The sequence below is a fragment of the Amblyomma mixtum genome, chromosome 9 (genome assembly GCF_055824585.1).
Source record: "Amblyomma mixtum isolate Tamu chromosome 9, ASM5582458v1, whole genome shotgun sequence".
Lineage (NCBI taxonomy): Eukaryota > Metazoa > Arthropoda > Arachnida > Ixodida > Ixodidae > Amblyomma > Amblyomma mixtum.
In genome coordinates this window covers 98,472,416-98,499,438 of record NC_143020.1, presented here as the reverse complement: position 1 = coordinate 98,499,438, position 27,023 = coordinate 98,472,416, and the positions used below count along the sequence as shown (strand labels likewise).

Here is a 27,023-nt window from a genome sequence, read left to right as displayed (position 1 = left end):
TTATACACAGCAGTCGGCACCTAATACGCGGAAAGGCATTGAAAGAGCCGAGTTAGCTCCTGACAACCTCATCTCTCTGGCGATGAACTAACTGGTCGCCAGAGAATTATTGCTCGAAAGGAACACTGACAGGCCGAGGTTGTCAGCACACTGCCTAAGCGGGACATTCACTGGAACGCGATTGGCGCAATGAACTCGGGCACGCTCTTAAGGGGAACGGACACGCTTTCCGTTCAGCAAGTGATTATGATCAGTCATAATAAAGCAAGCGGTAACGAAATTACTGGAATTTCACAAACCTACCCTGAAGTGTGATAAAAATGTGTGCACGGTAAAAACAAAGCATGAATCCCAAAACAAATGAACAAAAGATGCAACGAAAACAAAAAAAAAGCATGAATTCGTACGAAAAACGTCAGCCAAAGCTTCATTACCGCCGCTCTAAACGAAAGTGCTTGAGCGTGAAATTTTCTATCGCCGTACAACAGCAAGGCACATCCGTGGAGATATTTGAATAACAATTTTCTAAGGCCTTTCAAAGGGCAAGGAAATAAAAAAAAAACGAGGCGTTAGGTACTACAGGGAACAAAAATGTCTGCCCGAAAAAAATTTCAAATTCGTGAGCTTCTGCAAATTGCGAATTTATAAAATAAGTATTGTTACGTAATGATTACGTATAAAAGACTGGTTCACCTGCAAAAGAAGACAGGTGCCGAGACAGAGCTATAAATAGCCTATTTAATCATTTGTGCGAACTTGTGCCGACAACGAAGCGAAAGTCATTCGGCGCCGGCGGTAGCTATGCCTGTGCTCCCCGACATGGGCGCGAAAATAGACGTCGCGATCAATTCAAACATGACGCAGAACTTTCCAGATAGCGCCCCTACATCGTAGCGAACACTCCTGAACGCAGAGGTATCAGCAGTGCATGATGGGATATTTCCACGACAACAGAGGTTTGCTGGGGAGCACGAGAAAGATAACTCACCCTGCGGGGTGAGTTTCTAGAACCTGCTAAAAATTTCTTTAAAATAAGTTTCTTCTTTTTATTGGACATTGGCACATCTAAGGAAGCCAATTAGTCAGCTTTCCAACGCAAGGTAACAAGGCTTGCTCTTTTTACAGGTATTGACGTAATTTTCTAGAGTGTGTCCCAGTGTCTCGGAGTTGTACAATTAAAACAAGATTTTTGTGGAATGAGTGCCAAAGGGACCAAGTGAAACGCATCTCTCTGAGGATGCACACATTTTGCTTGCAGCAAACGCAGAAATATATATATATTAATACATGTAAAAGCTCTGTCCGCACGAACATGTAGAAGGAAGTGTAACCAGACTCCTTACTATTAGAAATACTGTTTCGTGTATTCAAGAACTAGAATGATAAACCACCTCACTTAAAATGTGAAGAACAAGGAAATCGCCTATTAGCTGCCTATCCCATTCCAGAAAAAGATGGACAACTGCGCTTCACTTAGTAGCGTACGGAGTACCCTAAATGGCTAAGGCTTTGAGCCAGAGGCGATTAATGGAATTTAATCCCATTTAGAAAGGAACCCTTAGATATAGCAGGATCTCTTTAAACGGAAACTAATACCACTGCACTTCACTGGAAAACGGCTAGAAATGTATAAATCATCAAGATGGCTACTCACCTGCTGAAAGCTCGCGACCAAACCGGCAAGTCACTGCGAGTCACCATGGCTGCGGACAGTTTGAGTCTTCACCACAGTTTTTCAGGTTGAGGTTATTTCACTGTCACTTCTTCGAGAAGTTCGCGCACAGCTTGCGTTGTTGTCAAAGGGAGTGAACTCCACTACCGTTTCGTATGCCCAAACTTGAAGAAACAGACGACGATGTCACGTGCTCCAAAGAAGCAAAGTTCGGTGAACTTTCTTATCTGTGAGTTCTTCTGAGGAACTTTGTTTTTCGTCAACTCCTACCCCACGATATATTCACTAACTCCCTGATGACTAACAAGATCTGATTATGGGCGCTACTATGATTAAACAACGTTACGGGGGCGCTTTTAACTATTTCTCAAGCGTTGTGACAAACGCGAGTGAAAATTTCTCGTTTTATTAAGCTATTAAATTAGAAAAAGCCGGTATGAATTTACGTGATGCGTCAAACTTCGACTGTCAGAGAAAGGATGCCGGGTTGGAGAAAATGATTTTAGTCACGCACTTTATTCCCCGCTAAGTTAGGATGACTGGCAACGAAGATAAACGCGTAACTTTTCGCACAAATCGTTTTTTCCCCTAAGAAATGCTCTGTAGATTTTTGAGAGCCCATTTTGGCTCTCTTATCCTCTCTTCGTCTCAAATATAGTTCACGCTCTTTTAAAGTTCAGAGTGTCACAAAATGCTGCCTTGTGGACTTGGATTTTCGTCGTGAAATTTGAGTTACGTGCCAATACGCATATGTGTGTGGCTTCATTCAACGGTTCGACTCCCGGACTGCAGAGAAATGACAACAATTTGGTCTTCGTTACATCGTGCCACTTCAATAGGACGCAGAATTCGTCTAGAATGATGAAACAGCTTTTGATGGGCAGCGTTGGTTTAGGTCAACTTTCTGGTTCACCTCTCGCTAAAGCGCAGACGCAAGTCAGGTGCGAAAACCCTATAAGACGGTCTTTGCAGTCTTCAAGACACCGTATTTTTAACCATTTCCTGTTTAGTAAGGTTCGTTTCCTAAATTTCCGTCAACCGTCGCGGCGCGCTGACTTGTTAATTTCTCTCGGGGAAACGCGCTTAATGTCAGCTTTCAGTTTTACCAGTCACTGGCCTTGGAAAATACCATAGCCGTGGACATAGACACGTCGTTGCCTTCTCGACACCGTACTCAGCAAGTCACCATGCGGTACAGTCCTTTTTGGTCTTGCACGAAATACGCTGGGTAAGCCCACAATCAGCCTTCAGGAATCATTGTATTCTTCGTGATCAGAAGCATTGAATGTTGTATCACGGATGGTAGAGACGTTCAGAACGCTTCATCTTGATACGGTGGGTGGCGCTTTCAAAGACAGAAGGAGTGTCTTGCTGGCGTGACACCTCGTCTTACCGAGAAGATAGATGGTCGGAATCGTAATGCAGCAAATGCTATCTTCTTACGGTAACTGCACCTTGAAATTTTTGAAGAGTCACTCACAGAAGGATTTCAGAGTAGCTTGGTTGTCGTCCCTCTATGGTACTCAAAGAGAACACCTCCGCGGCGAACACTCTTAGCTCTGTGACTCTTGTCTTCGGGACACTGTACCTTGCAAAATCTGGCGAAGCACACTCGAGCTGGATCACAACGGGCTCCTGACGTTCACCGAATTCGGTCCGTACAAAGTCGTGGCCCCGACCCTCGGCTGTGGCGTCGATAGTCCTGGTCACCACCAACCCGGCGTAGCGAAGACGTCGATAGCTTCGAAACGACGGCGCGAAGTGGTCGTTTCTTTCTTTTCCTCGCTGTATTCCTCAGTGACGTAGTAAGGGGCGACCGGATCGGCGCTTGGTGACAATGAGCCGTCGTATAGCGCCCGTGACCTTGCTAGCGGATCGAACAGCAGTGAAACTGCTTCTCGTTTCTCAGTAAAGCGGTCCGGCGCTTTGCGGACTTGCGCGACGTTTGCCAACCCGTACGGTGTGTACCACGTGTGCGAGTGGGCAGCGAGTGTTTTTGCAAACCAAGCCGTTGCCAAGGGTGACCGCGCACGCTGGGTGGCCGAGGGTAACGATTTTTTCGCCTCCCCCGTCGTCGTCCACGAGACGATACACGAAACGCGCTGGCGGAGCCGACGAGGGACATCAACGGCCGCGGTTTCGGTGTCTTTCGCGTGACGCCGCGGGAACATGTATCATGATTTTTTTTTTAATTTTCGAAAGCGACGGTGCACCTAGGAGTCTGGGTCATGTGCGCTTACTTCTTAGTAAAATGACATCGTCGCTCATCAGGGTGATAATATAAGGGTGATCTATCGGGTGTTATAGTAATGGCATACTGTTACATGGCATGACATGGTATCGTATGGTATGGCATTGAGTCATGGTTGCTAGGGTATTATATGGCATGACGTATTATGGCATGATATGGTACGATGGTATGGTATAGTATAATGTGGTATGGTATGGTACGGTACGGCTAGGTGGGGTGTGGTGTCGTATTGTATGGCATGATATAGTATAATATCGCGTGGTATAGCACGGTATGGTATAGTGTGGTAAGTGATGGTTTGGTCTGGTATCGTATGGTATGGTATGGTATGGTCTGGTCTGGTCTTGTGTGGTATGGTTTGGTATGGTATGGTAAGTTATGGTACGGGGTCGTATGTGGGGTTTAACGTCCCGAAGCTGTATGCGGACTATGTAGATGCAGCAACGGCTCACTCCTGACAGGTTTAGATAATTCAATGCACAGTGCACAGGGACCTGTTTTGCGTTTTGCCTCCACCAAAATGGCGCAACCTCGACATGCATTCGAGCCCGAGACCTGGAGTTCAGTAGCCGACGCCAAAGCCATGGAGGAATTGTTGATACAGATGCTGAATTCTTGATTATGATTATCGTTGACAAGAAAAAAATCAGTGGACGAAAGGAATTCATAAGTGTGTTTACTGTGTCTTTAGCTAAACATACACAATAATATGGACTTCCTGAATTGTGACGGCATGAAAAATCAGTGGCATGCTGGAAAGTATAATGCAAAAGATGAAAGTTTACAGGGACCCATAACTGAGTTACGTAATGTCAATGCCACGGCTTTAGAAGCTGCTTAAGTCTTTAAATCGAGTTTTGTGTCGTTCCGATATGGTTGTGTTTGGGGACCCTGACACGTCTCTCTGCAGACAATCGGACATCTCTTCGTGTCCTCTGGCTGGTGGTTAGATGTTTCCATGAAGAACTCTAGAGATGGGACACGAACGCAGTGCGGATAACTCGAAACGAATAATTGTCACTTCCAGTCTTGTGACGTCACTTCCGTCCCTGGGAATTATGTTACCGACGGCGCATTTTTTTCCCCGATGAGGTATCTAATGCTATCGCCTTGAAACGTGCAGTGTGAAAAAGCGCCAACGATGCCTTGAAAAGCGCTTGAATAACCCTATGTCTTTCACGAGGAAATTTGAACCACAAACGCTCATGTACGGCGCTGTATGCGTAACTAGGAGCCACTGTACATAGTTGCCTTTGTATCGTTTAAAATGCAATAAAATTTCACGCACGTATGAAGCACTGGGTACAGTGAAAACAGAAATCCATTCCTACCGAATAGCGATGATTTTCTTCGTCTTGTGGCTAATCTTCATAGCTGACCAGTAAAATACGGATATCATATACTCCGACCTATGCTGACATATGGAGTGTGTACTATACCTGGACATTCATACAGCGCACACTTTTAAGTACGCGGCTGGTATTTATTCTAAATTACATATAGACGCAGAATTATGGACACAACATGGGGCACAGCATATTCTGGTGAGAAAAACCTAGAATGCCTTTCAGCATTGAAAATGATAAGCTTAACTTAATAGAGCCCCAATAGTTTCGCACGCCTCACTTACTACATCATAAGCGATTAGATAAAAGTTTGGATCAGTTGTGATATTTTCGTTTCGGGAAGATTTAGTGCAACTGAATGCGGGAGAGGCAACCTGCGAAGCAGAACAGAAAATGCCTTGCTTCACTTCGCACCGGTAATTAAAATTTGTCACACCATATGCCACGAGTGTCGTGCCGCGAATCGTACATCTAATCTAACATAACAGCAGGCGCCGGCCTTTAAAGAGGTGCAAAACGTCGCCTTAATAACTACACCACCAAATACCTGTGCTTCAGCTCGCCAAAGAGCTTATACCACACGCGAGTTTCATATAGATTAGTTCTTAGCAGAGCAGTAGTGCACTGGACTCATTTTGTGGCCTAGAGCCTGCCCTGCCTGGGCCCGCTATGTTATCGCTTTACTGATTCCGGGTCCGGCCTCCAAGTTTTGTAGGAGACTCGCCCGGGTACGGCCCAGGCCTGTTCCCATCAACGTCGCAGGAAGTAAATTGCCCACTGGATACACCGGGACACTGCGTATAGTGTCCAAGTTCTCAGCAAAACTACCGAGTTGCCACAATTAACCGTCCCCAACACCATATGTAACCAGCCCAATATTGGCAGATGCCGGTGCTACCAAGAACCAGAGTGAAGCCATCAATTTCCGATATTGGGCCGATTACCTGTGCTGCTTGGGGTTAGTGCCTCGAGGATGGGAAATCGTCACAGTCTCCGTATAGAGAGGCGTCATGTTTGTAAAGAAAGAAGGTCGCAGCGAAGCACGGTGTAGGCAAATTAGGACTCTGCCTTACCGACCCACTGTCGTGCTTAGCGACTCGGAATGCTGCGCGCTGATGGTGACCGGAAGCAGCTTTACATTTCTTTTATGGGGGAAGAGACCCTCGGCAAGCAAAACGGGTAGCCATCGGAATATATAGCACGTCTAAACTTATATTCGGAGCAGAACAGGGCGCGGATGTGAGTAGCAAGCTTTGATTCTTTTACTGGTTGCCGCGGTACTTAAAAGCAATCATGCGGGTTAAAAATCGCGAGCGAAGTGATCAATTTCCCAGAAATGACAAGCTAGCCGTGTAGTCGATCCTCCACCGAGGGGGTCCACTTCTCCTGCGACTCGACTGCTGCGCAACGGTACTTGCTGGCATACTGCGAAGGATGTTGAAAACTACGCTAGTTTGGCACACTGTATTCAGACTGTCTCACCTTTGGCCTACACAACGGAAGTCGCTGCTGACGCCAGCGCCACCGCGTCTCTGCGACAGCACGGTTGGACGCTTGTCTATAGACAAACTGTTCGTCATTATCACTAGATTGTGTAATAAATGCCACTTTGGTCATTTTTGCATAAATATACATGTCTTTGGGCTCGCTTCAATCAGGCCGCGCACATAGAACAGTCAGGCGCAGCCTTCTTTTTGTAAACGGCCACATAAAGGCATCCACTGGTAAAAAAAAAAATGAACAGGCCATCATACGATGTGATGCAACAATCTGCGTTAGAAGCATTTCTTTATGTTTCGCTTATGCAATGATCACCTCCCCTTTCTGTCTTGGAATTGTATTTCGCCGCCGCTTTTTCCTTCCAGTACTCCGTGGGGCAAGACATGATGTTGGGCTAGTCGGATCATGGTTAGAGCAATGTACCAACTGGCCCGCATTTCAACCCTTATAGAAATGATAGGGTGGGGTGGAGGCCTTCTGGAGGATGAAGGTGAATGGTTGGTGGTGGGAGAAGCTTCGGTAGGGTTGGGTTAGTTTAGTTGGTGGTGGGTAGTGGATGGAGGCCTTCTGAAAGGTGAGAGTGACTTTTGGTGGTAGTTGAATGATCTGGAGGGTGAATGTAGGCTTGTGTTGTGGTGGGTAGAAGATTTTGGCGGCTGACGATGAACGAAGGGCAAAGGTTGATGGACAGTGGGCGAGGGCCTCTCCTGGAAGGTGGCGATGACGTAGCCCAACAGCAGACGGACAGATTTTGTGAACGTGAGGGTAGTAATGCTAACGCATTATAAAAAAGAAACACGTGACAAAGTCCCCCCTCCGGCGAAATTGGGGTGCCATCTACTGCTCGGGGTTTTAAGGACCGATCTCTGTTGCTACTACAGCGGCTGCATTCACAATGAAACGATCGGCGATTCTGTCGGCACTGTGTCGAGTCTATTGCACGCTAAGTTAATGAATCCCGAGAGGCTCTAATTTCTATGCAGGCCGTGCCAAATGGGCTGCGAATAGCGTGTAGCCTTAAATGAAAAGGAGATGGAACTTCATGGCGGTAGGGAGCGAAGGTTTCCGGTCGCCTCGAGTTCCATTCCGAGAACAGCTTGTATCTGCATGCTACCAGCAACATCGTATAGCAGGCGCACGGCGTCTGCACAATTACAATGGCTGTCATTAACGAAATGGTGGCTATTCAACTACTTTTCTCTCGCTGTTAAGAAGCTGAGCTTTTGCATTATTTCTTTTCTTATCGGCTTACTGTTTTGTTTTTCCACAGTTGCCGAAGAATCATTCCGGCCTAGATCTAACTGGTAGGTTTCAATGAGTATCTTTTCCTTTAAGATGCCTTAGGTTCGTTTCTAATCGCCTTTCGGTAGATTTTTCTGTTGGCAGCGAAGGTTCTCTTTGGCAAGTTCGTGGGGAATAGCGCTATCACTGGAATAACGACCTAGGCAGTGTTTGAGATCGCGTGGAGCACACGCGTACTATCTGTCTCTGCTCTTGTCTATTTTTACTATGAAAAAATAGACAAGACTGTACGCAACCTTGAATTATTTAATTTTTTTTTCTCCTGAGTGCCCCTTTTTTTCTCTTTTTTTCACACATATGAAGACATGCTCGTCTTTCATCAAGCAGCACCCAATGGGCGCATTATCTCAGCACGTCATATTTTTGCCTAAACTAATTATCGCCTCCTCTCATCTCGCACTATTTTCATCGACCCCAAATGCATATGTATTTCAGAAAATCCCATGATCTTTGCTGCAGAAGTGCGAAACCTCAACCAATTACGAGTAAGGTTACTGCGGCCACGAATAAATCCCAAACATATATGTGTTGTATCGATCGACTGTTAGTTCATCAGCGCTAAACAAATTTCTAGAAATTCTTTATTGTGATCTTAATTTTTGTATTTTACATATTTCGGGCAATCTTCGGGGTGAAGCACAGTCCATAGCTGTGCTGGACGTTTCTTGCTAACTTGCCATCCCTAGAAACTTCTGCTCCGTGCAAAAAAATGCGAATAGATAGTACGCTGCAGATAAACCACACGGAAAGAAACTGCCAACATTCTGGGTAGCTCATCCAGCAGTCTGCCGGAAGCTTTAGGCCCTGGCTGCGTTCCCATTTTCATTCCTTTTACGCGTGCCTTTGCACTAAGCCTAACTCCATAGCATCGCAGTTCGCCTCCGTCACTGCATGGGGAGTTTCCGTCGCTTCCAGCTACCTCATTACAACGAGGACACATTTCCATACAAAACACCGTACACTCGCAGCTCGTATACAGATAGGGTCATAAATTTCACCGACAGCAGCACCAAACGACGCCAATTAGGAAAGAAACAAGCTTTTTTGGAGAACCAATCACACAGCGGGTTCCGCGAGACCAATCGCAGCGAGCTTCCGGTCTGACCGACGAATGCGGTCCTAAATGGCTTTTAATATCCGGGGCGTCCGGGGAAACGGCGGTAGCGTTATTACAGAGCAAGCCGGTCGAAATTGATTTCAGCGCGTCGCACTGTGCTCTCTTTCTTTCATTTTTCTCTCTCTCTACGTGCTCGTCCTATTGTTCGTTCTTGTCTCCAACGAGCGGCGAACGTTCCAACTGCCGTCACGAACCGATGACCCTCCACACGACTGGAGACAGAAAAAAGAAATCGATTTTGGTCGGGGAAAAAAAATCGCAACTCTTTGTTGCGGGATGTAAAAGGTAATGATTTCTTGCAGTGCCGTTGGCTGTCTCGTAAAGTGACTTATTACGTTCCGTATAACGAGGAAGCAAGGGGAGGGGGGAGGGATGAAAAATGCGGCGTAAGCCCGAATATTCCGCTTCGCTGTGGTATATGGCTTGTTCGTTGTATTGTGGGGGATCTACCTTTCAGGCTTTATTATAGAAGCGCGGTGTTATATCGTAATAAGCAAGCTAGATTCGGAGCTCGAATGCACTGCGCGCGGTGCGGTCTGCAGTTTCAATAGCAGTCGTTGAAACGGCAGCGTTCTAATGAAGGTGGATTGCAAAAATGGGGGGGGGGGGGGGGGGTGGCATGCTTGCATATTTAGTGCCACGCGTTCCGAAATTTATGCTAGGAGAGTTCGCTCTGTCAGCGCTCTCTTGTGATATACTAATAACTGAATGGCAATTCGACGATGCATAAAGCTGCAACGTACATGTACTGCGTTAGAATGAGCGTTGGAACTTTTGTACCGCTGCCATATTCAATGTGAATGTTTTCGAAGAGTGCTTCATAAGTTTCTCCTTTTCCATTGAACAAACGACTTTTCATAACCGATGGAATAGAAAGACGTCACCATCAATTCGAGGTCTCAAAATTTTAATCTGAAATCGATGTTTTCTATGCAGGTGAGAATAGTGACGGTGAGGCATTGGCTTCAGAAATGGCGGATTAGGTGAACAGGCTATTAAAGCAGCATGTTTTCATCGAATTTCTTCTTATCTGGTATCTACCACCAGATAACACGCTCCATGCCGTTTATAGAGCAAGTTACGGTAACATTATTGTTTGGTCTTCAGAGTAGAGTCAGGCGAAAAGAAAAATGCCACGTAGGTCATCAAACATAGTGATCATGCCGCCGAGGGATTGCATGCAGGCATTATATGAGAAATGTCGAATAATTTTTTTTTCCGTGAGACTGTTGCCCATTTTTTCTTTGCCCTGTGCTGGTTTAGTAGTTTAAAATGTCCATTCAATTGCAAAATAACCCATCGGCATTTTAACCCTCACGTTTCCCCTGTACATATTCAAACATATACCACGGGTCTAAGTGCAACTGAAAATTCTGCACCAAATAGATATTTTTACTGGACGTCCCAGCATTATTTCAATACCATCAAGGGACATCCGTATGTCCTGTCGCGACATCGTATGATGTCCGCTGAACATCACTGCCGAGAGTGGGTGAAAACCACCTGGGGTGAACCACCATGTGTAGGCCTCACCATTCCGTCTGCGCTGGCATCGCACAGTTTTACCTCAACGCCTTTGCGCATCCGCTCTGCTGCCGCTAAGCGCTTAGCCCTACTGGATCGGCGCCTGTGAAAATGTATTTCAGCTGAGCAGAAAGAGACGATGATGATGATTGTGGGAAGCATTTACTGGCTCCATTAAAAAAAACTTTGCGACGTAGAACGCTGGGGGCATCTCCGGTTATAAAAGATGGAACTGAAACAATGAAGCAACAAATATATATATATATATATATATATATATATATATATATATATATATATATATATATATATATATATATATATATATATATATATATATATATAAATCTAATTTCTTCTTTGAACGACGAAGGAGTTCACTTCTACTTCACTATTTAAACGGAGGGTATACCTGTAGGTAAAAATATGCGACTGGCTTTAAACTTTTCTTGTGGCGGCAAATGCAAGTGCTGGACGTATTGCGGCATATGATGAGAGAATAATTAGGCTACGAGCCCCGGTCCAGAATTGCTACTTGAGTGCAAAGTTATCTTTTTGTGGTCATTACTCGCAAAAAGATGTGTCATTATAGATACGGACCAGAAACTGGGCCCAGTCCCGAGCATCTTTGTCCAGGCGTACGAAGTGCGGCAGTAATGTAATTTGCAGGAGCTTTTGCCCTGCAATATGACGGCAGAGGTTGCCGCTTTGATGTTGTGACCAGTACTGCACTGCTGGGACCGTAACTAGCTGGAGTTCAAAGGGCGAGCCGGCAAAGGATTGCTGGTTATCTCAGAGCAGGCATTGTTTCAGCACTTTGAGCACATTCACCGGTGTCGCTAGAACGAAAGGGAAAAATTAGTGGCACACAACGGAAGACTGGCTAAAGCACATCTTCTTTCATTTTGCTTAGCTCTCTCTCGTCTCTCGTGTCTTTTTAAGTCCTGGTGAACATGCTGCTCAATACGAAGAGAGATGAGCGTCTGCTCCGGCTGTAAGGATGGATGGTCCTTAAAGAACTACGTGAGCGTTGCATCAATAACGGCTTAGGCTACTTTCCTTTTATGTGTTTTTTTTTACCTGCCTTAAGGTTTTCGCGAAAACGAAGGAAAAGCAGACGACCACATAAGGTTCTCTTTTTCAACGTAGAACATAGGAAAAAAAAATAGATATAAACACATAACAGAAATCCGGAATAAATTGAAACGTCATTCGCGGCTATTGTTGCCTGCGTCGCTCCGGCATGAATAATTTATGCCGTTCAATGCAATGTTTGTTCATCGAAGTATTGCCTCACAGAGACCTTTCTGTTTGGTAAATGGCGTCGACGTCGTATGTCAAGGCCAAAAACTTGGATGGGTCGGTCCACAAGGCCACAGAAATACGGGGACAGTAAAATGAATTGTGCTGTCACACCGCTTCTTCCATGTTTCTCTCATGCTATAGCTGACACTGAAGCTCGTGCCAGAGAACGTGAACACCCCTTGAACATTTTCATTGCGACTTAAAAAGAAAAGGTTCAGTTTTATCTCAGATACCTCCACACTATTATAACTACTAGAAAAGGGATGCCCAGAAAGCAACTGCTTAGCTTCAAAACAAGGACTCTTTTTTTGGTTTGTCTACTTTGGCTCTTTAGCGCAGATAACCTCCTCCTTTGACATCAGGACCTGCGGTAAGCATGAATTGCTGGTTGTGAACCTTAATGTCATTGGCGGCAGCTGAGAATAAAAAGAGGCAAAATAATAAATAAGAAAATTAATTCATGCACAGCTTTCCCGGAGATCAGCAATAAGACCATCTTTCCGCTGACATTCTCGAACAACTCGTATCTTAAAGAACACGTGTTCAACTGGTAATTTTGACAAAACTGATAGCAAAGCCGATCTAAATCATATGATCTGGAACTGCCCGCAGTCCCCACCCGCTAGTCAATTCATTACCGACTGTGATCATTGGGAGGCTCTAAAGCTCAGCCCCGACCCGGGGACCCAGATCAAGCCCCTCCAGCTGACGCCGCCGCTGCCCAAGGGATAGCGGCCGTCATTGAAGCGGGGGGCGGCTTAAATCCGCTGGAAAAGAAGTTTCACCACCACCACCACTTCCGAGAGATTCTTCGCGAACATGGGAGTTACCTTTTCCGACTCTTCATTGTCGACGCAATATCGGAGCTATAAAATGCTTCCTCCGCTTATAGCAGCCAGTCACGAAAGCCATGAAAAATCAGTGTGATGTATCGAACATTCAAACTCCCGTGGTGATTTCGAGACTTCAACGCCACACGCTAAATGTTGGCAGGAGTGCTAACAGCGTCTGTCCAAATTTGCTGGACTTAATTGGTTACAGAAACCAGTCCCAACCTTCTGGTTTGTTTCTAAGTGCTAGTGTCCGCATCAGAGGCTGAGGCAGGAGCTCCTGATGTACTAGGACAGTCTCTCTGCTAATTCTGCAACTAAATGCACCAGATTGCAAGGAGAGACCGAACGGATGAACTGTTCCAATCGAAGCACTTGCAGGCGCATTCATAGAAGTGGTTGCAGAACATCGCGTGCTCTCAGGAGTCGGTTTGTAGTAGCGTGTCTGCTGCCCAATGACCGAGAGATGGTTACGTCACAACTCATCAAACCGGAATGCATTTATTGGCTTCGGAACGGGGTTCCTTCGGATCACAATGCACAAGATAAAGAAAACTATTGGGGCAAATCAGAGGCGGTGAGACTACTCGCAATCGTTGCGCGGCCGTAATCTATTTAGAGGTGGATTGGTAGTTTCGTATATTTTGGCGGCTGAAACTGAATAAAGAACAACTACCGCGAAAGTGGCACTTCTTACGAAACAACGAATCGCTTTTCCGGATTAAGCAGTGTTACGTAACGAAAAAAAAATGTTCTTACTACAACGTATATGCGTTACATATCGTTGTATCTTTCTTCTGAAGCTTGCAAAAAGGCTATAAAAAAGGCTTACGAAAAGGTATAAATTGAGTCAAGGGTATAACGCGGATCACAATAGTAACAAAGCGGAAGGCATAAGTTACATGGAAGAAAAGTTAACTGAATCAACCCTACCGAAAATTCTGACACGAGAACTAATAGCCGATTTGCATATCGACAACTGGTAGGCAACTAGTGAAGAAGAAACGCCGCCAAATAGAATATTTGATGGGCTATTGTGTTACCTCTCAGTGGAGAGTGAAGCTTCAATCAACATCCTGCGGACGTCCTGAAATTCCGCAAGACGTCCGAAAGAGTTCCAGTGCCTATGGGCAGCTGATGCTAGAAAGTTGCTTTTGCCGCGCTATCAGCGTGACATAGGTCTCCGCTTCAAGCATCACCATTATCATTAGCCTGACTACGCCCACTGCAGGGCAAAGGCGAGCTCTCTCATGTCTCTCCAATTAACCCTGTCCTTTTCCAACTGCGGCAATCTTATTCCCCGCAAACTTCTTAATCCCATCCGCCAATCTAATTTTCTGCCGCCCACTGCTACGCTTGCCTTCTCTTGGAATCCAGCCTTATACCTGGCAGTGTTTATACCGGCCACAATCTAACGGCCTCTATTAAAGGTTTTCTTGCCACTCAGCCAAATCGAAAGAGAAAATTTTAAGCTCAAAACATTTTACGCCTCTAACATCCCAGGTAGCACCGAACATTAGAACTATGTTATAAAATTGTTGGGCAGGCTGCAGTAAGGTTCATCTTATATTCGTACGGAACGTTTTGTTACAAATCAGCAATAGCATTATACATATTGTGTAGTAACTGCCAGTTTAACGCTCAAAGTAAACAATATCTTGATACTGCGCTTCAAAGGTTATTTGAATGTTCAGATAAAATTACCCGGGGTACTTAAGGAACGTACGGGCCAATAATGCGGAAGCTTTGAAATTCTGGCCTGATTTGGTTTATGGGGTGTAAGCGACTCAGGCTATGAGGGGCGCCGTAGTGAACGGCTCCGGAAATTTCGACCACCTGGGGTTCTTAAACGTGCACTGACATCGCACAGTACACGGGCCTCTAGAATTTCGCCTCTGTCGAAATTCGACCTCCGCGGCCGGGATCGAACCCGCGTCTTTTGGGTCAGCAGCCGAGCACCATAACCACTGAGCCACCGCGGCAGCTCACGTTGCTATTCTATTAAGATATATTCCAATTCTATTCCAATTTCTTTTTAATACCATTTCAATTATATTATAATTTTATTCTATTTCTTTGTAGTTGATGCAGTTTTGAGTAGTATAGTATTTAGTATTCGTGGTTAAATTTCATTTTCCCCTTTTTGATGATGTCACACATTTCGATTGATGGTGAGTTTGGTAACGTCGGAATTTCTTGAGTGCCGCCGGGTTTTCATGTCGATGAGTCAACAAATGATTTCGCATTATTAACTGTAAAAGCAGATTACACATTCTAAATATATCGTAATGTTGGATTGGTGAATGTAAAAAAAAACATTACCCATATATCTCAAACATCGCGCCTCAGAACTTTCGCACTGTTCGTGCAGCAGTAATGCTAATAAACTAACGAAAGGGGTGGCCGCAGGAGACCTCTGCGCCAGGACGGAGGGAGAACACAGAGGCGAACCTAAACGAACTTCGTCGAAACTTCCAGTTCATCCCCTGGTGCCTACGTGCTGTTCATCCGCCGGAGCAGCGCAAGCGTCAATAAAATTGAAATCGAAACTCTGCAGTTGCGCATATGAGATAACGCCTTTCATTGAGTTCATGCACAGCTTCACGATTTAATTAGAAAACTGTGCAAACTATCCAGGCACCACTATTAGGGGACACTATACTCGAATGGATATATAAAAGCTTCAAGCTACGGTATTCGTTAAAAGGTAAGTGTACGAGTTACCACTATTAGTAGTGTTCAGGTGGCGATCTTCCTGCTTCCTACAGAATTTTTATCGAAGAAATCTACTGTCACAAGAGGCGGATATATATGATCTTGTAGGGTTATATTATCATTTAAGCGAAAGTTGCATATGCGGCGTTTTAACGTTTTATTAAGGTTAGAAAAGCGATACACAAAAGCTTCCTTGTAACATTTCAGAAACGGAAGAAAAATACTGACGTCAAGAAGACTGTATTAACGTTCGACAAAAACAAAAAATTAATCTATTTAATAAACTTCGGTCCTGCCTTAGATGATTAGTACTGAAAAATATTGATATATTGTCTTGTTTAGAGTTGTTATCAGTAAATAAAGAAATCGGGGCTTCCCGCATGCCATGGCTGCCGACTGCCGCCTTCAGCAGATTTCGTCGTTCTGTATTAAGTTAGCGCCGAAGCGCCCTGACTTTCTGAATTGATGCTAGAACCTTTACTAGAACACTTACTGAATTGATGCTAGAAATTGATGCGCTGAGTTGTTTGGCGCTTTGGTTTTCTATAGTGCTATTATTTGTAGAAATTTCTCGTGGCAGAAACTCCGACACGCAACGCTTTCTATGTGTTCCCTTTAAACCGAAGCCTTCCATACGTTGCGTCCCTTGTGGCCTATGTTGCAGGTATTGTTGCGTAAAAAATGGTCAAATAATAGTTTCTAGAACATGAGCGCTACAATCCTCAGAACATGTTTGCACTCGTTAACTTAGCCCCCACGGTGGTTCAGTGGTTATGGTGCTCGGCTGCTGACCCGAAAGACGCGGGTTCGATTCCGGCCCCCGTGGTTGAATCTCTTTGGAGGAGAAATTCTAGAGGCCCGTGTACTGTGCGATGTCAGTGCACGTTAAAGAACCCCAGGTGGTCGAAATTTCCAGAGCCCTCCACTACGGCGTCTCTCATAGCCTGAGTCGCTTTGGGACGTTAAACCACATAAACCAACCATAAACCGACCACTCTTTAACTTGGCTTCATAGCATCCCGATGCGGGCCGAATTGGCAAAGTTTTGTCCCTCGGGGGCCAGTAACAAGAAAGAAAAGAAGGGAAAGAGAATGGTGGACGGGCAGCGCTCTCTTTCCTCCTGCCCTTTATGAGCCCTGCAATTCTTCTCCCACCCCAGACTCAAATGAGCGAAGTTCTGTGTTTGCCTCGCCTCTTCTCGTCCATCGTCTTCCGCCCTGTTTTTCAATACGGGAATTCACAACCAAAGCGCCCAGCTTTCCGCACTTCAGAAGTGAAACGGCGACAGAGAAAGTCCAGCTACCTGCCTCAGCATTTAATGCATGGTGAGAAACCGCAGAAACCGAAGCGGTCATAAAATATATGATGAGAGAAGGAACGGAGGTAGCTGTACAGATGATACGGCTAGCTTCTTCGAAACAAAGGATGAAATCTATGGGACTCGCAGGCCGCGCGTTGGAGACCCCTGCGTAACAGTGTGAACGAGTAAAATAAAACTAAAAATAAAGCAAAAAAGTAACTAAATAACTTTTCAGTTTAGTCTATTTTTACTTTATTGTGGGTACAGCCGGATCGATCTGCATTCAGCCCAATACACTCTTTGATTCAGCCGCTGATGCACGAGCGCCATCGTTTGGCCACAAGAAAAACTTGAGGAGTTCAAGATGTTGCTTTTAGATGGCAGCACCAGCCATAAAAAGGTAAACTTTCTGCCTGTGGCTACACTTCTATATCAATGTTTATGCTTTTCCCTGTTCGCATTCGCTCGGCGCCTTTGCTGGCTAACAGCGATATTCATGAAGGAATTATGACTATAAATGAATATCAAATTGATGTGCACTGGTGCGGACGATTGTACAGCCCCGGAGAAAACGGGTGTACAGCGCACACGCATCTTTAAAAGTAGTTCTAGCGGCACACTTCAGGGATGTTTTATTTTTTCCCTAGTAATAGTGTGCGGTACCTTCGTGAACTGGCGAGCATGCGCCCCGGAGTGCCTTGAATAATTAGAATACTGTTTCTTTCCTTTGATTTGTTTTTTTTTCAGCTCGATATGACATAGATAGCACAGAGACGAGCATTCCTAACTACCACAGAAAGTTAGAATAATGTTATAAATTGTTGTGTAAGTTGCAGTAAGCTTATGTGTTGCACTGGAACGTTACACTAATGTTGACAATTAAGAAATGACATTATATGCTTACAAAAACTAAAGGTGACAGTAAGATATGTTGTTGCTGCCAGACGGCGCCCTACAAGTCCAAACGTGGCTTTGAGGTGCCCGCATCCTGAATTATGTCCCTGCATTGAATAAAGCATTATTAATTATTTATTGTGAAAATAGTATAACTTTAAACAATAACATACTGCTACTATGTTCGATATTGACAAATAAAGTGAAATCCTTAATCATGATTGTTAGTTATCGTTCCAAGCAAACATTATTTGTTATAGCCTGCTAAACGTTATTATAATGTTTGAATGTTAACTATAAAATAGCATCAAAAATATATTTTAAGCACTGGGTGAAGCACTTAGTTTTCCCGTTGTTCTTGGAGTGAAGATGTCTTCCAACTAGCAGTCCTTTGCAACTGAACCTCTTATATTTTGCCGGCATAGATTGCCCCCGTTATTTTACCTGAAAAATTTCGTTAATACTCACTCTCCACTTTCACTTACAAGATGCCTCAAAGTAGTGGCTATATAAGCTTGACTCCAAGGAACTTCCAAAGAGGTAGGTGTATGAATTGCATGTTAGGCGTTATTGTGCAGCTCAGGTGTTGTCCTCTTTATTGCCCCTTGCAAAGCAGTAAGCTGCTTACCTTCACAACTGGCGGGCCAGGATGCTCGTGCAGGGTTTCTTTACCGTTTTCTAGAATGTTGCATTTTTATGTTGCCTAAATGTTTTTGAACGTGGCAAAAGGTTGCACTGTTCGTAGCTACCGGCATAGCTCAATCATTGTTTGCAACAGCTTTTTGCAATGTTCCACAGTAAAGGTGTTTTTCAACTTGAAGTACTTTGCAACAGTTAGATTTTCCTGGAACTGATTGCATGAATAGTATCATTATTTTTATAACTGTTTATTACCCATCCACCAATATCACTCTTGAAACACCCTGCAGTAATGGCTATAGCTAAAGAGCTCCAACGCTTCATGTCCCTCGTCGCCATTTTTTTTTTTCATATTCGCCCCGGTCCTAAGCAGAAGACATAAACCATAAGACGCTGCTATAAGCTTTGCATATGCGCTCATGTCCAGAGGGATAGGAATGTCGATCCATGGTTGTGCATTCACCGCAAGAAGTATATTCAGAGAAGTATAAAGGAGGACATTCAGTCTGGCAAGCGGTGTGAAAGTACCAGTTCAATAAGCACGAAAAAAAAAATGTTGAGGCTTCCGTCTTCTGCCGGTTCAGTTTAATTGAGCGCAACGACAATGGCCAGTGCATTTAGCCACTTTGAAATTCAGGAACTTCGTCCACATAATCAAGAGGCGGAACTTTCCTGCGACTGCGTCCATGCTTCAAGGTTCTTGCGTCCGGCTTCATCAGATTTGCTTCCGGAAGTTTTTAGGTCTCTCTTCCTTCTATCAGCGATGCGATTTTGGCTCGCCGCACCGTTCCCGAAAATGGCGGCAACTTGACTGAAAGGAACCGAAACAAAAAAAAAAGAAAACAAGCACTGACGAGCTCTGCTGCTACTGCCATATAATATTAAATGGTCAACAGCAGCGAATTGGATTCCCAATAGAAAAACTGGCCATTTCTTGTTTAGATGTGCTTCCGGTTACAGTATAAGCTTTCGCTGTCGTGGATAACCACAAAAGAAGGAACAGTGACAGCATATTGGCGCATAAATTTAAAAGTCGTAGCCTGTTGAAAAATCGGTTTCTAGATATTCATGGCAGTGCGCGTCATTTCCGGTTCCCTAGTGAGCTGGCGCGAAATGGCAGGTGGGAGGGCGACGCTTCTTGAGGAAGATATCCTAGCTGGCAATATATATGGGATCGCTTGTATGAAACACATGAGGCCTGTTTACATGAACTCGATAGAGTTGAGTCGAGTTTGCTTGTCGGGCAAAAAAACAGTTGTCGGATTCATGTACACGCTGCCGGGTCCAGTAAAATAAACGGCAGAGCGAGTCAACTTGCCTACAGGGGGTAGGTTAACTCGCTTGACCCGCCTTTCTAAAAGCATCGAGCTGAAGAGTCGGGTTAGCGGGAAGGGAGAGGATAAATGCGAACCTATTTTTCGCCAGCGCCGTCGCGCCTGCGAGACAGCGATAGGTGCCGCCATCTTGGAGGCTGCCACTGCCTTCTCCCGCTTGCGCTGTTTGACGCTTGGTGTCACTGGAGTTGGAGCGGTCTCGACTTTGCTAAAATCAAGTTCACGTAAACACGCATTCGTAAAGTTGCGCTGACCTTGCTCAACTCGATCCTCTGACTCGACCTGCCGCTGACGGGTTCATGTGAACGCCACTATGGTGATTAGGCAGAAAAATGTCTTCGGTCATGACCATTAAAGGATAGCATCTGGAATGACGAGGACGGATTTAGGTACCGGCAGCAGAAGCTTACGAAAGACGAGTATGTGAGAAAAACATGATTTTGGCGAAGACACGTTAGCCAAGGGCCAGATATGTGTGAAAGAATAAGGGGATGCGCATATTCTAATTCCTCCGCAAGCTGGGAACAATACCAGGTGACTGGCTTGCGAGATAATGGTACAATGTCTTTTTTTTTTTCTACGGCCACGCATTCCGTAAGCACTTGCTCTGTGAAGTTTAACGCCCCAAGTCTTCACGAGGGCTACGAAGGACGCTACACGGCTGCGGATATATTGCGACCACCACGACTTCTTCCACGTTCTCCGACATCCCTCAGAACAGCGCAGTTCTTGCATTCTTCCTCGATCTAAATGAGGCGCACGTGTCCCCCGAGATTAGATTCCTTGACCCTATGTTAAGCAAGAGAGAGAGAGAAATGGACGGAAAGGCAGGGAAGTTAACCAGGCGATGCCCAGTAGGCTACCCTACAATACGTTACGCAAAAGAACTCGACATCCACTGACCCACCTCGGAAGGTAGATATGCTGAGTTACGTTCCCAGTAACTGCGGAACTGGCCTCATGCCATATTGTGCCTTCAGCCACAGACCTGATGTTTTGAACTTCAAAGCTGACCTGTAGATTTATTTTTATTTTTTTTCTAGCACTTAAAACGCGGCTGCAATGTGGTGTTTTCTTTTCCGTGATCTACAGAATTTCTTGTATAACTGCTGTTTCCGAATAAAAAAGAAGCCTAACACCCAACTCTAGTCGGAGAACCTTGGCATCATTCGAATGGCCCCCAAAAGATCAATAGAAAAAATGCGAGCTGAATACAGATTATACGCGTTTGTGTAAGCGATTTGGGATTCTATAACAAGCATAGAACACGTCAAGAAATTTTAAGGGTTGCGCAAAGTGTTTTTACAAAACTCGTATCGTTGGCAATGGTCACCGGTGAGCATGTGCAGAAGTAATGCGGGATGCTCAACGAGAAAACGACAAAAACAACGTGATGCGAAGGCGCAATTCTTATGTCGAGCATCACATGTCTACTGCACATGGAAAGAAAGAAAGAAAAAACAAATTTATTACGCAGGAGCCGTGTTATGAGATACATAATGTCCATTAGCCTTTGTTATGCGTTTAGTGTTTGTGTAACAGCAGTTTTTGTTTTATGTGTGTGATCAAGATTAGCTGGTCTCCTAAAGATTTGGCTGGGGTCAGCCCGCAGGTTCCAAAGCAGGGAGAGGTTTTCTCTTGCTGGTTTGGGAACTTCATTTTTTTTTTCTGGACTTTGCCATAAAATTACTAAGGAAAGCTCATTGCGAAGTTGTTAGTTATTGGCTCCGTGGAGAATCATACATTGTGTAGTGTCACTGTCGAGCCTAAATTTCACCTCTGTGCTAGTTCGAGTAAGAGCAACATTGTCCTGCTGATTGGCTTGAGGGGGAAAGAAGAATCTACCGCTGAGTTATTGTACAGCTGTTTTGATAGCGCTCTTTCTTCTGACATTGTGTAACATTTCCTTGTATGAATGCTTGGTGCCCGGCCAGTACTCACTCGGTAAGCGAGTTTGCTGCACCGTTTCCAAGCATATCCTTGTGATCTGGGATGCAAACTACGCACTGCCAGCCGTTCTTCTCGCTGTACAAAGTGGGTGCAATGAGCATAAAACGGGCAATGCGTTCTTTGAAGCTGGTTTCAGGAAACCTTCTTGGAGCATATGTGTCATTTGTCTTCTGCAGAAGTTCCGAGATGGCGCACTCTAGTCTTCCTCAACAAAAAAAGCAAGGGTTGTTTCCTTTGTGAGCGGGTCTGCTTTTAAACTTGCCATAATCGGCACAAACTACGTCACCAAAGTACTTTTTTTGTTTTTAGTTGACGCCTCCTGTTCATAGCGAGTGCCAACAGCAATGGCCGCAACCCCGCCGAGGCTCTCGTATACCAGGAAGCTAGGGACAGGAATATAACGCCTTCTCTCTGTACTGCTGAAGGATTTGTGGCCTTTTTATTTTTTTGCTGTGAAGTGAGAATAAGCCCGAGACTCGGCCTTTAAATCTAATGTTGCCTGAAACCACGACAGCCGCAAAATCTTCCTGGAAGAAAAAAGTATATTTGGCTCTGCTATTTTCATACAGACGCTCGCTATGGAAAGAAATGTTTGCTTTAATATTCCTTCTTTCTGTACTTTGGGCTTGGCGCTTGTCGAACAGTAGCGCACAACGTGGCATTTTTTCAATATATTCCAACTTTCCATGCTCCCATGAGCACTGTATTCTCATCATCATCGTCATCAGCCTGTCCACGTTCACTGCAGGGCAAAAGACATCTCCCATGTATCTCCAAGTAACCCTGTCTTCTGCCAGTTGCGGCCACTGTATCCCCGCAAACTTCTTAATCGCATCCGCCCACCTAACTTTCTGCCGCCCCCTGCTACGTTCAATAAGTCTGCCAATGGATGTTGTTTATTATCTACGGGCAGTTAGTAAGGTCGACAGTGAAAGAGTGAGCAGGGAAAAGTTAGTACGGGATTGAGGGAGTGCACGAAAGTTTTATTACAGGGCGAGTGAGCTATTAGTCTGCAGTGATGCTCCACTCAAATACAAGATCGTTCACAATGTTTCTTCGCAACCAGGAAGTTAGTGCTTGGGTAAAGTTTTTATTCTCAGCTAAACAAAAACTAATCAAGAGGTAAAATTATGAAGACCAAAGCGTTTATTTCATTTACTGCGGTGATTGGTTAGAGGAGATTGACCTGGTAAATAGGGTTGACTCATTTTGATGGACAATTTTTCCGAGGTCCAAATTATTTTAATGTGATTACGCGTAGTTGATATGGAGACTCGGTGTCCGCACAGTGGACAGGGTGAATGTGTACAGTGTTTTGGTGTTCATGTATTTTTGTGTCATTAAAATGGACCGCGATCAGAAAAAAGAAATTTCAATACAACACACTACTGAAAGGCAGTGGGAAAGTGGAAATGCCTGAGTCCTGAGTGACGGGAGTTTTCTTTTGTTTGTGCGTGCGTGTGCGAGTCTGTGCGCGTGCGTGCGCGTGGTTTCATGCTTTGCAAAATCAGTAGTGAAGGACTGGACGAAATATTGCTTGGCCAGGCGTTAGATGTCAAAAAGTAAATTCTACAATCATTGACGACGACTGTGACGCATAGTTGTTGTTTAGGTCACATGAGGCATAAGAAAAAATCGGCTATACAATTGCTGGACAGGACTTTTTTTGCCATTCCAAGTCTTGGAAGAGGCTAGATTAGATGTCGTAGTGAATTGAAACTGCATACCAGTGATTATATTACAGTTTTTCTATTAGATCACGTGAGCAAAACATCAACTTGACGTCAGAGTCGTTGTTCGGCCGATGAAGCCGAAAGCGAACAGCATGAGAGAAGAAATTTAACTGTAAATTATTTATCAGTTGTAGGAAAGTACCAGAGGCTGCACCACGTATACGAGTGTCTAACGCATAGTTTGACAGAAGAAAACGCGCAATAAAATTTGGTGTCTATAGTCCTTCAGCTGCAGGCGGTCGACTGGAAGCATGCGTGTCACGCTAAACGAATTATGGCGTCGTTATGGCGTCGTTAAGCATCAACGTTCGCTGCAGACAAATTCGTGGCTGGCGGCCACGAGGAAACAACTTGATGCTTACTTCCTTGCATTACGCATACTGAACTCCGACATTCTTTACTAGTCTTTTCATTTGCTTCGCAAAGAACCGACATAATTTGTTATGTATGCGACGATTACACCGCACTTGTGTTATAACCATGTTGATTCTCGTTCCTATTACGCGATTGTTAACGGTCTTTACGGTTCATTTATGCTTTGTAACGCACTGTAGCGTTGCAATCACATCACGCATTCTTACAGGTGAGCGTCAGAAAGAAATATGTGTTATTAGTGCGTACACATAATCCACACGTTTAAAGGGTCATCCTCGTTTGCCAGGCTTTCTACATGTACTGCAGGACAAAAGCTACTTCCACAGACCTGGAGTAGCGGGGTCCATCGCCGGCCGCGACATTATGCAGCGTATTCCAGCTTATAGTTGAACCTTATTATAACGAAGTTGAAGGAGCCCGGCTATTAATTCGTTATAACCGTAACTTCGATATAGCCCGTGTTGACTGAACTTCCATGGGGAATCGTCATTCCTTCGTTATATCGAGTATTTCGTTATAAACCGTTCCGTTATAACGAGGTTCGACTTATTTTCAAGTCTGGTCCCCTAATCTTACTCTTCAGCCCTCACGCTGGGCCCATGGGCCAGCTAGCGTGAATGCGTGGAATAGGTAGTGTGTGTGTACGCAAGCAATGTTTCGCTGAAAAAAATATCTAGAAAGAAAACCAGGAACTGAAAATTTATGGTCTTTCCCGAGATGAAGAAGTTACAGCGCGGAATGCACCAATGCACCTAAAGCACAAAATCGACCACTTTTGACAGCGCTATAATAGATTGCACATTCTGCAAAACACCCACTACAAGCACACCGCAAGGAATGGAAGGTTGGTGAACGCTGCCAGCGAGTTATACTTGGCAGAGTCAGCCAGTCAGCATGTGTGCGCTGTTGAACTTTTCTAGTAAGTGAACACTAGCCAATGCTGCCATGAAGTGAATGGTGATGAGCTCTTCAGGCAAATGAACACTGCTGAACACTGCGATAGGTGAACGCTCTGGAACACCGCCAGTAAATGAACGCTGGCGATGATGAAAGTTTCCAGCAGATGAACGCTGCTAAACGTTGTCAGCATGATCAAGCAGGGTGACCACTACCCAGTGGATGAACGCCTAGGTTTTTGTTTACGACATACGACATCGACACCATTCATGTCGGAGGAAGTTGTTCATCGGTCCACGGGGCTTAATGTAGCATCCCCTATGCTTCCACCCAAGTAATGCGCCTGCCAGTCAAGCCGGCTGCTAGTAAGCTGATAAGTAGGTCCCACGTATACTACACGCCAGCCGTAATCACCCGCGCAAACAAGTCGAGTACGTGTTCTCTACCCTCGGTTTGGCGCGCGCGAAGCGTGTCAACACCACGGGCTGTTTGCGCCAACTCAACTTAACTATACTTAATCACTGTCGCCGCACCGCAACCTCACACTCGCACTCACTTAACACGCCCGTACATTCGCCGACCTCTGTTTTTCCGCGTTGTACAATCCGCATCCGTCCCGGGCACCCGCGCTCTATCTTGCTCGGTCTAGACACAGCGACGTCGCGTTGGCGACCCCCGACAACAACGGACAAGGGTTCTTAATGCGGAAAAACGAGAGCTTACTCTCCCCTGCCTTACGCTCCACAATCACCGTGGAGACAAGCAGGGCAGCGAGCGGAAGGGGGGGGGGGGGGGGGGGGTCGTTTTACCGCTCAGGGTATATAACCCTCGGCATTAAACGGCGCGAGGTTCGGTGGCCCTGACCCCGTGGCTCGAAGACGCGTGCTGCCGGCAGCGGAGACGTTGACGACGACTCCGAGGCGCCTCTTGCCTAGCTGTGCCCATGGCGACGAGTCTGGCAGCGACAGGCAGCAAACACACGCGGGCTTGTTTATGTCGCCCCAGAAGGAAGGACGTGCTGCGGGTTTGGCGGCAGCGTTGTGTACCTCGAGAATGAGAGGAGCAGCGATGGTGGTGACAGCACGTGTCCATCGCGCAGTGGGTATTCGCAGTGGACATGCGGTAGTGTGTGTAGTATGTAGTGCGGTACTTTGTATGGCGGTATGCAAAGGGTATACGCGCTGAGTGAGAAAGACGGCAGATGGAGATGATTATGTGTCATAAACTGGTATTCTCCGGAACGAGAGACCGGTCCGTTATGCAGTGATAGAAACTTGATCGGAAAAGACAAAATTAAATATTGGCTTCCGCCGAAAACCCTGGGGAAAACGCCGTATCTGTCTCACATATCGGTGAGACAGATACTGCGTCTCAGAGGAGGTATAAAGGAGGGAAATAAGACAGGAAGAAAGAGGTGCCGTAGTGGAGGTCTCCGGAATAATTTCGACCACCTGGGGATCTTTAACGTGCACTGACATCGCACAGCACGCGGGCGCCTATGCGCTGAGCCTCCGTCGAAACGCGGTCGGTTTCGAACGCGGGTATCCTGGATCAGTTGCCGAGCGCCCTAACCACTGGGCCACCGCGGCGTAGCCGACATTTTCGCGTTCTTTTTTAACCCCTTCCTAAACACAGCATCTTGTATCTTGTTTCCGCATCTTAATCTTTCCGTATCTTGTTTCCATAATCTTGTTTCAGTATTAGTAAATTACAGTGCGACCCCTTGTGACATTGTTGGCAAAGATTTTTTCTCTAGTGTCCACTCCCCGTCCCGCGGAAGTTCATAACTCGCATAAAGAACTCTATCTCTCTCCGTATTCTATTTCGGTGCCTGATAAAGTCTCTGAAGATCAACTCGATGAAGTACGACATTACAGTGGTACCCTCTAAATCGTATTGGCAAAACGCGTGATCCTTCGCCAAGATGACATTGAGAATTAAGTGTAGAAACTTGCTTAATGCGTCACACATCTTTTACACAATGAAACAAGCCTTTTGTTGGTTGCGGAGCTTGGTTTCAAACCCCCTGCTACAGCAATCCACGATCTCGTTCGGAGACAACGCAAGCATGCATCATTTATTTATTTATTTATTTATTTATTTATCATCATACCCACAGCGCCATTGGCTGGCATTACAGTGGGGGGGTAGAAGAAAAAGTACACAAATGCCACCGCGTGCAGGTGGTTACAAAAAAAAAGATAATGAGATAGAAAGAACACGGAATTATTATACACAAAAAAATGTCACAGCATGGAAGAAAATGAATCATTTGATAATATGGACACTACTTCCTCAGGCAGCTTGTTCCATTCCGAAACCGTTTTGGGGAAAAAAGA

General features: G+C 45.3%; 1 protein-coding gene across 2 annotated transcripts in view; it reads right to left on the bottom strand.

Annotated features, from left to right (window-relative positions):
• Positions 1-27,023, bottom strand: part of ktub (Tub domain-containing protein ktub) — a 339,341-nt gene that overhangs the window by 110,135 nt on the left and 202,183 nt on the right. The window contains exon 1 of one of the 2 annotated variants that reach the window (XM_089559801.1): positions 1,655-1,925. The exons of the other annotated variant lie outside the window; for it this stretch is intronic. Within the exon in view, the coding sequence (XP_089415927.1) occupies positions 1,655-1,701 (47 nt within the window). The 5' untranslated portion in view covers positions 1,702-1,925. Of the gene's footprint in view, positions 1-1,654; positions 1,926-27,023 lie in introns of those variants that run through there. 2 annotated transcript variants of the gene reach the window in all.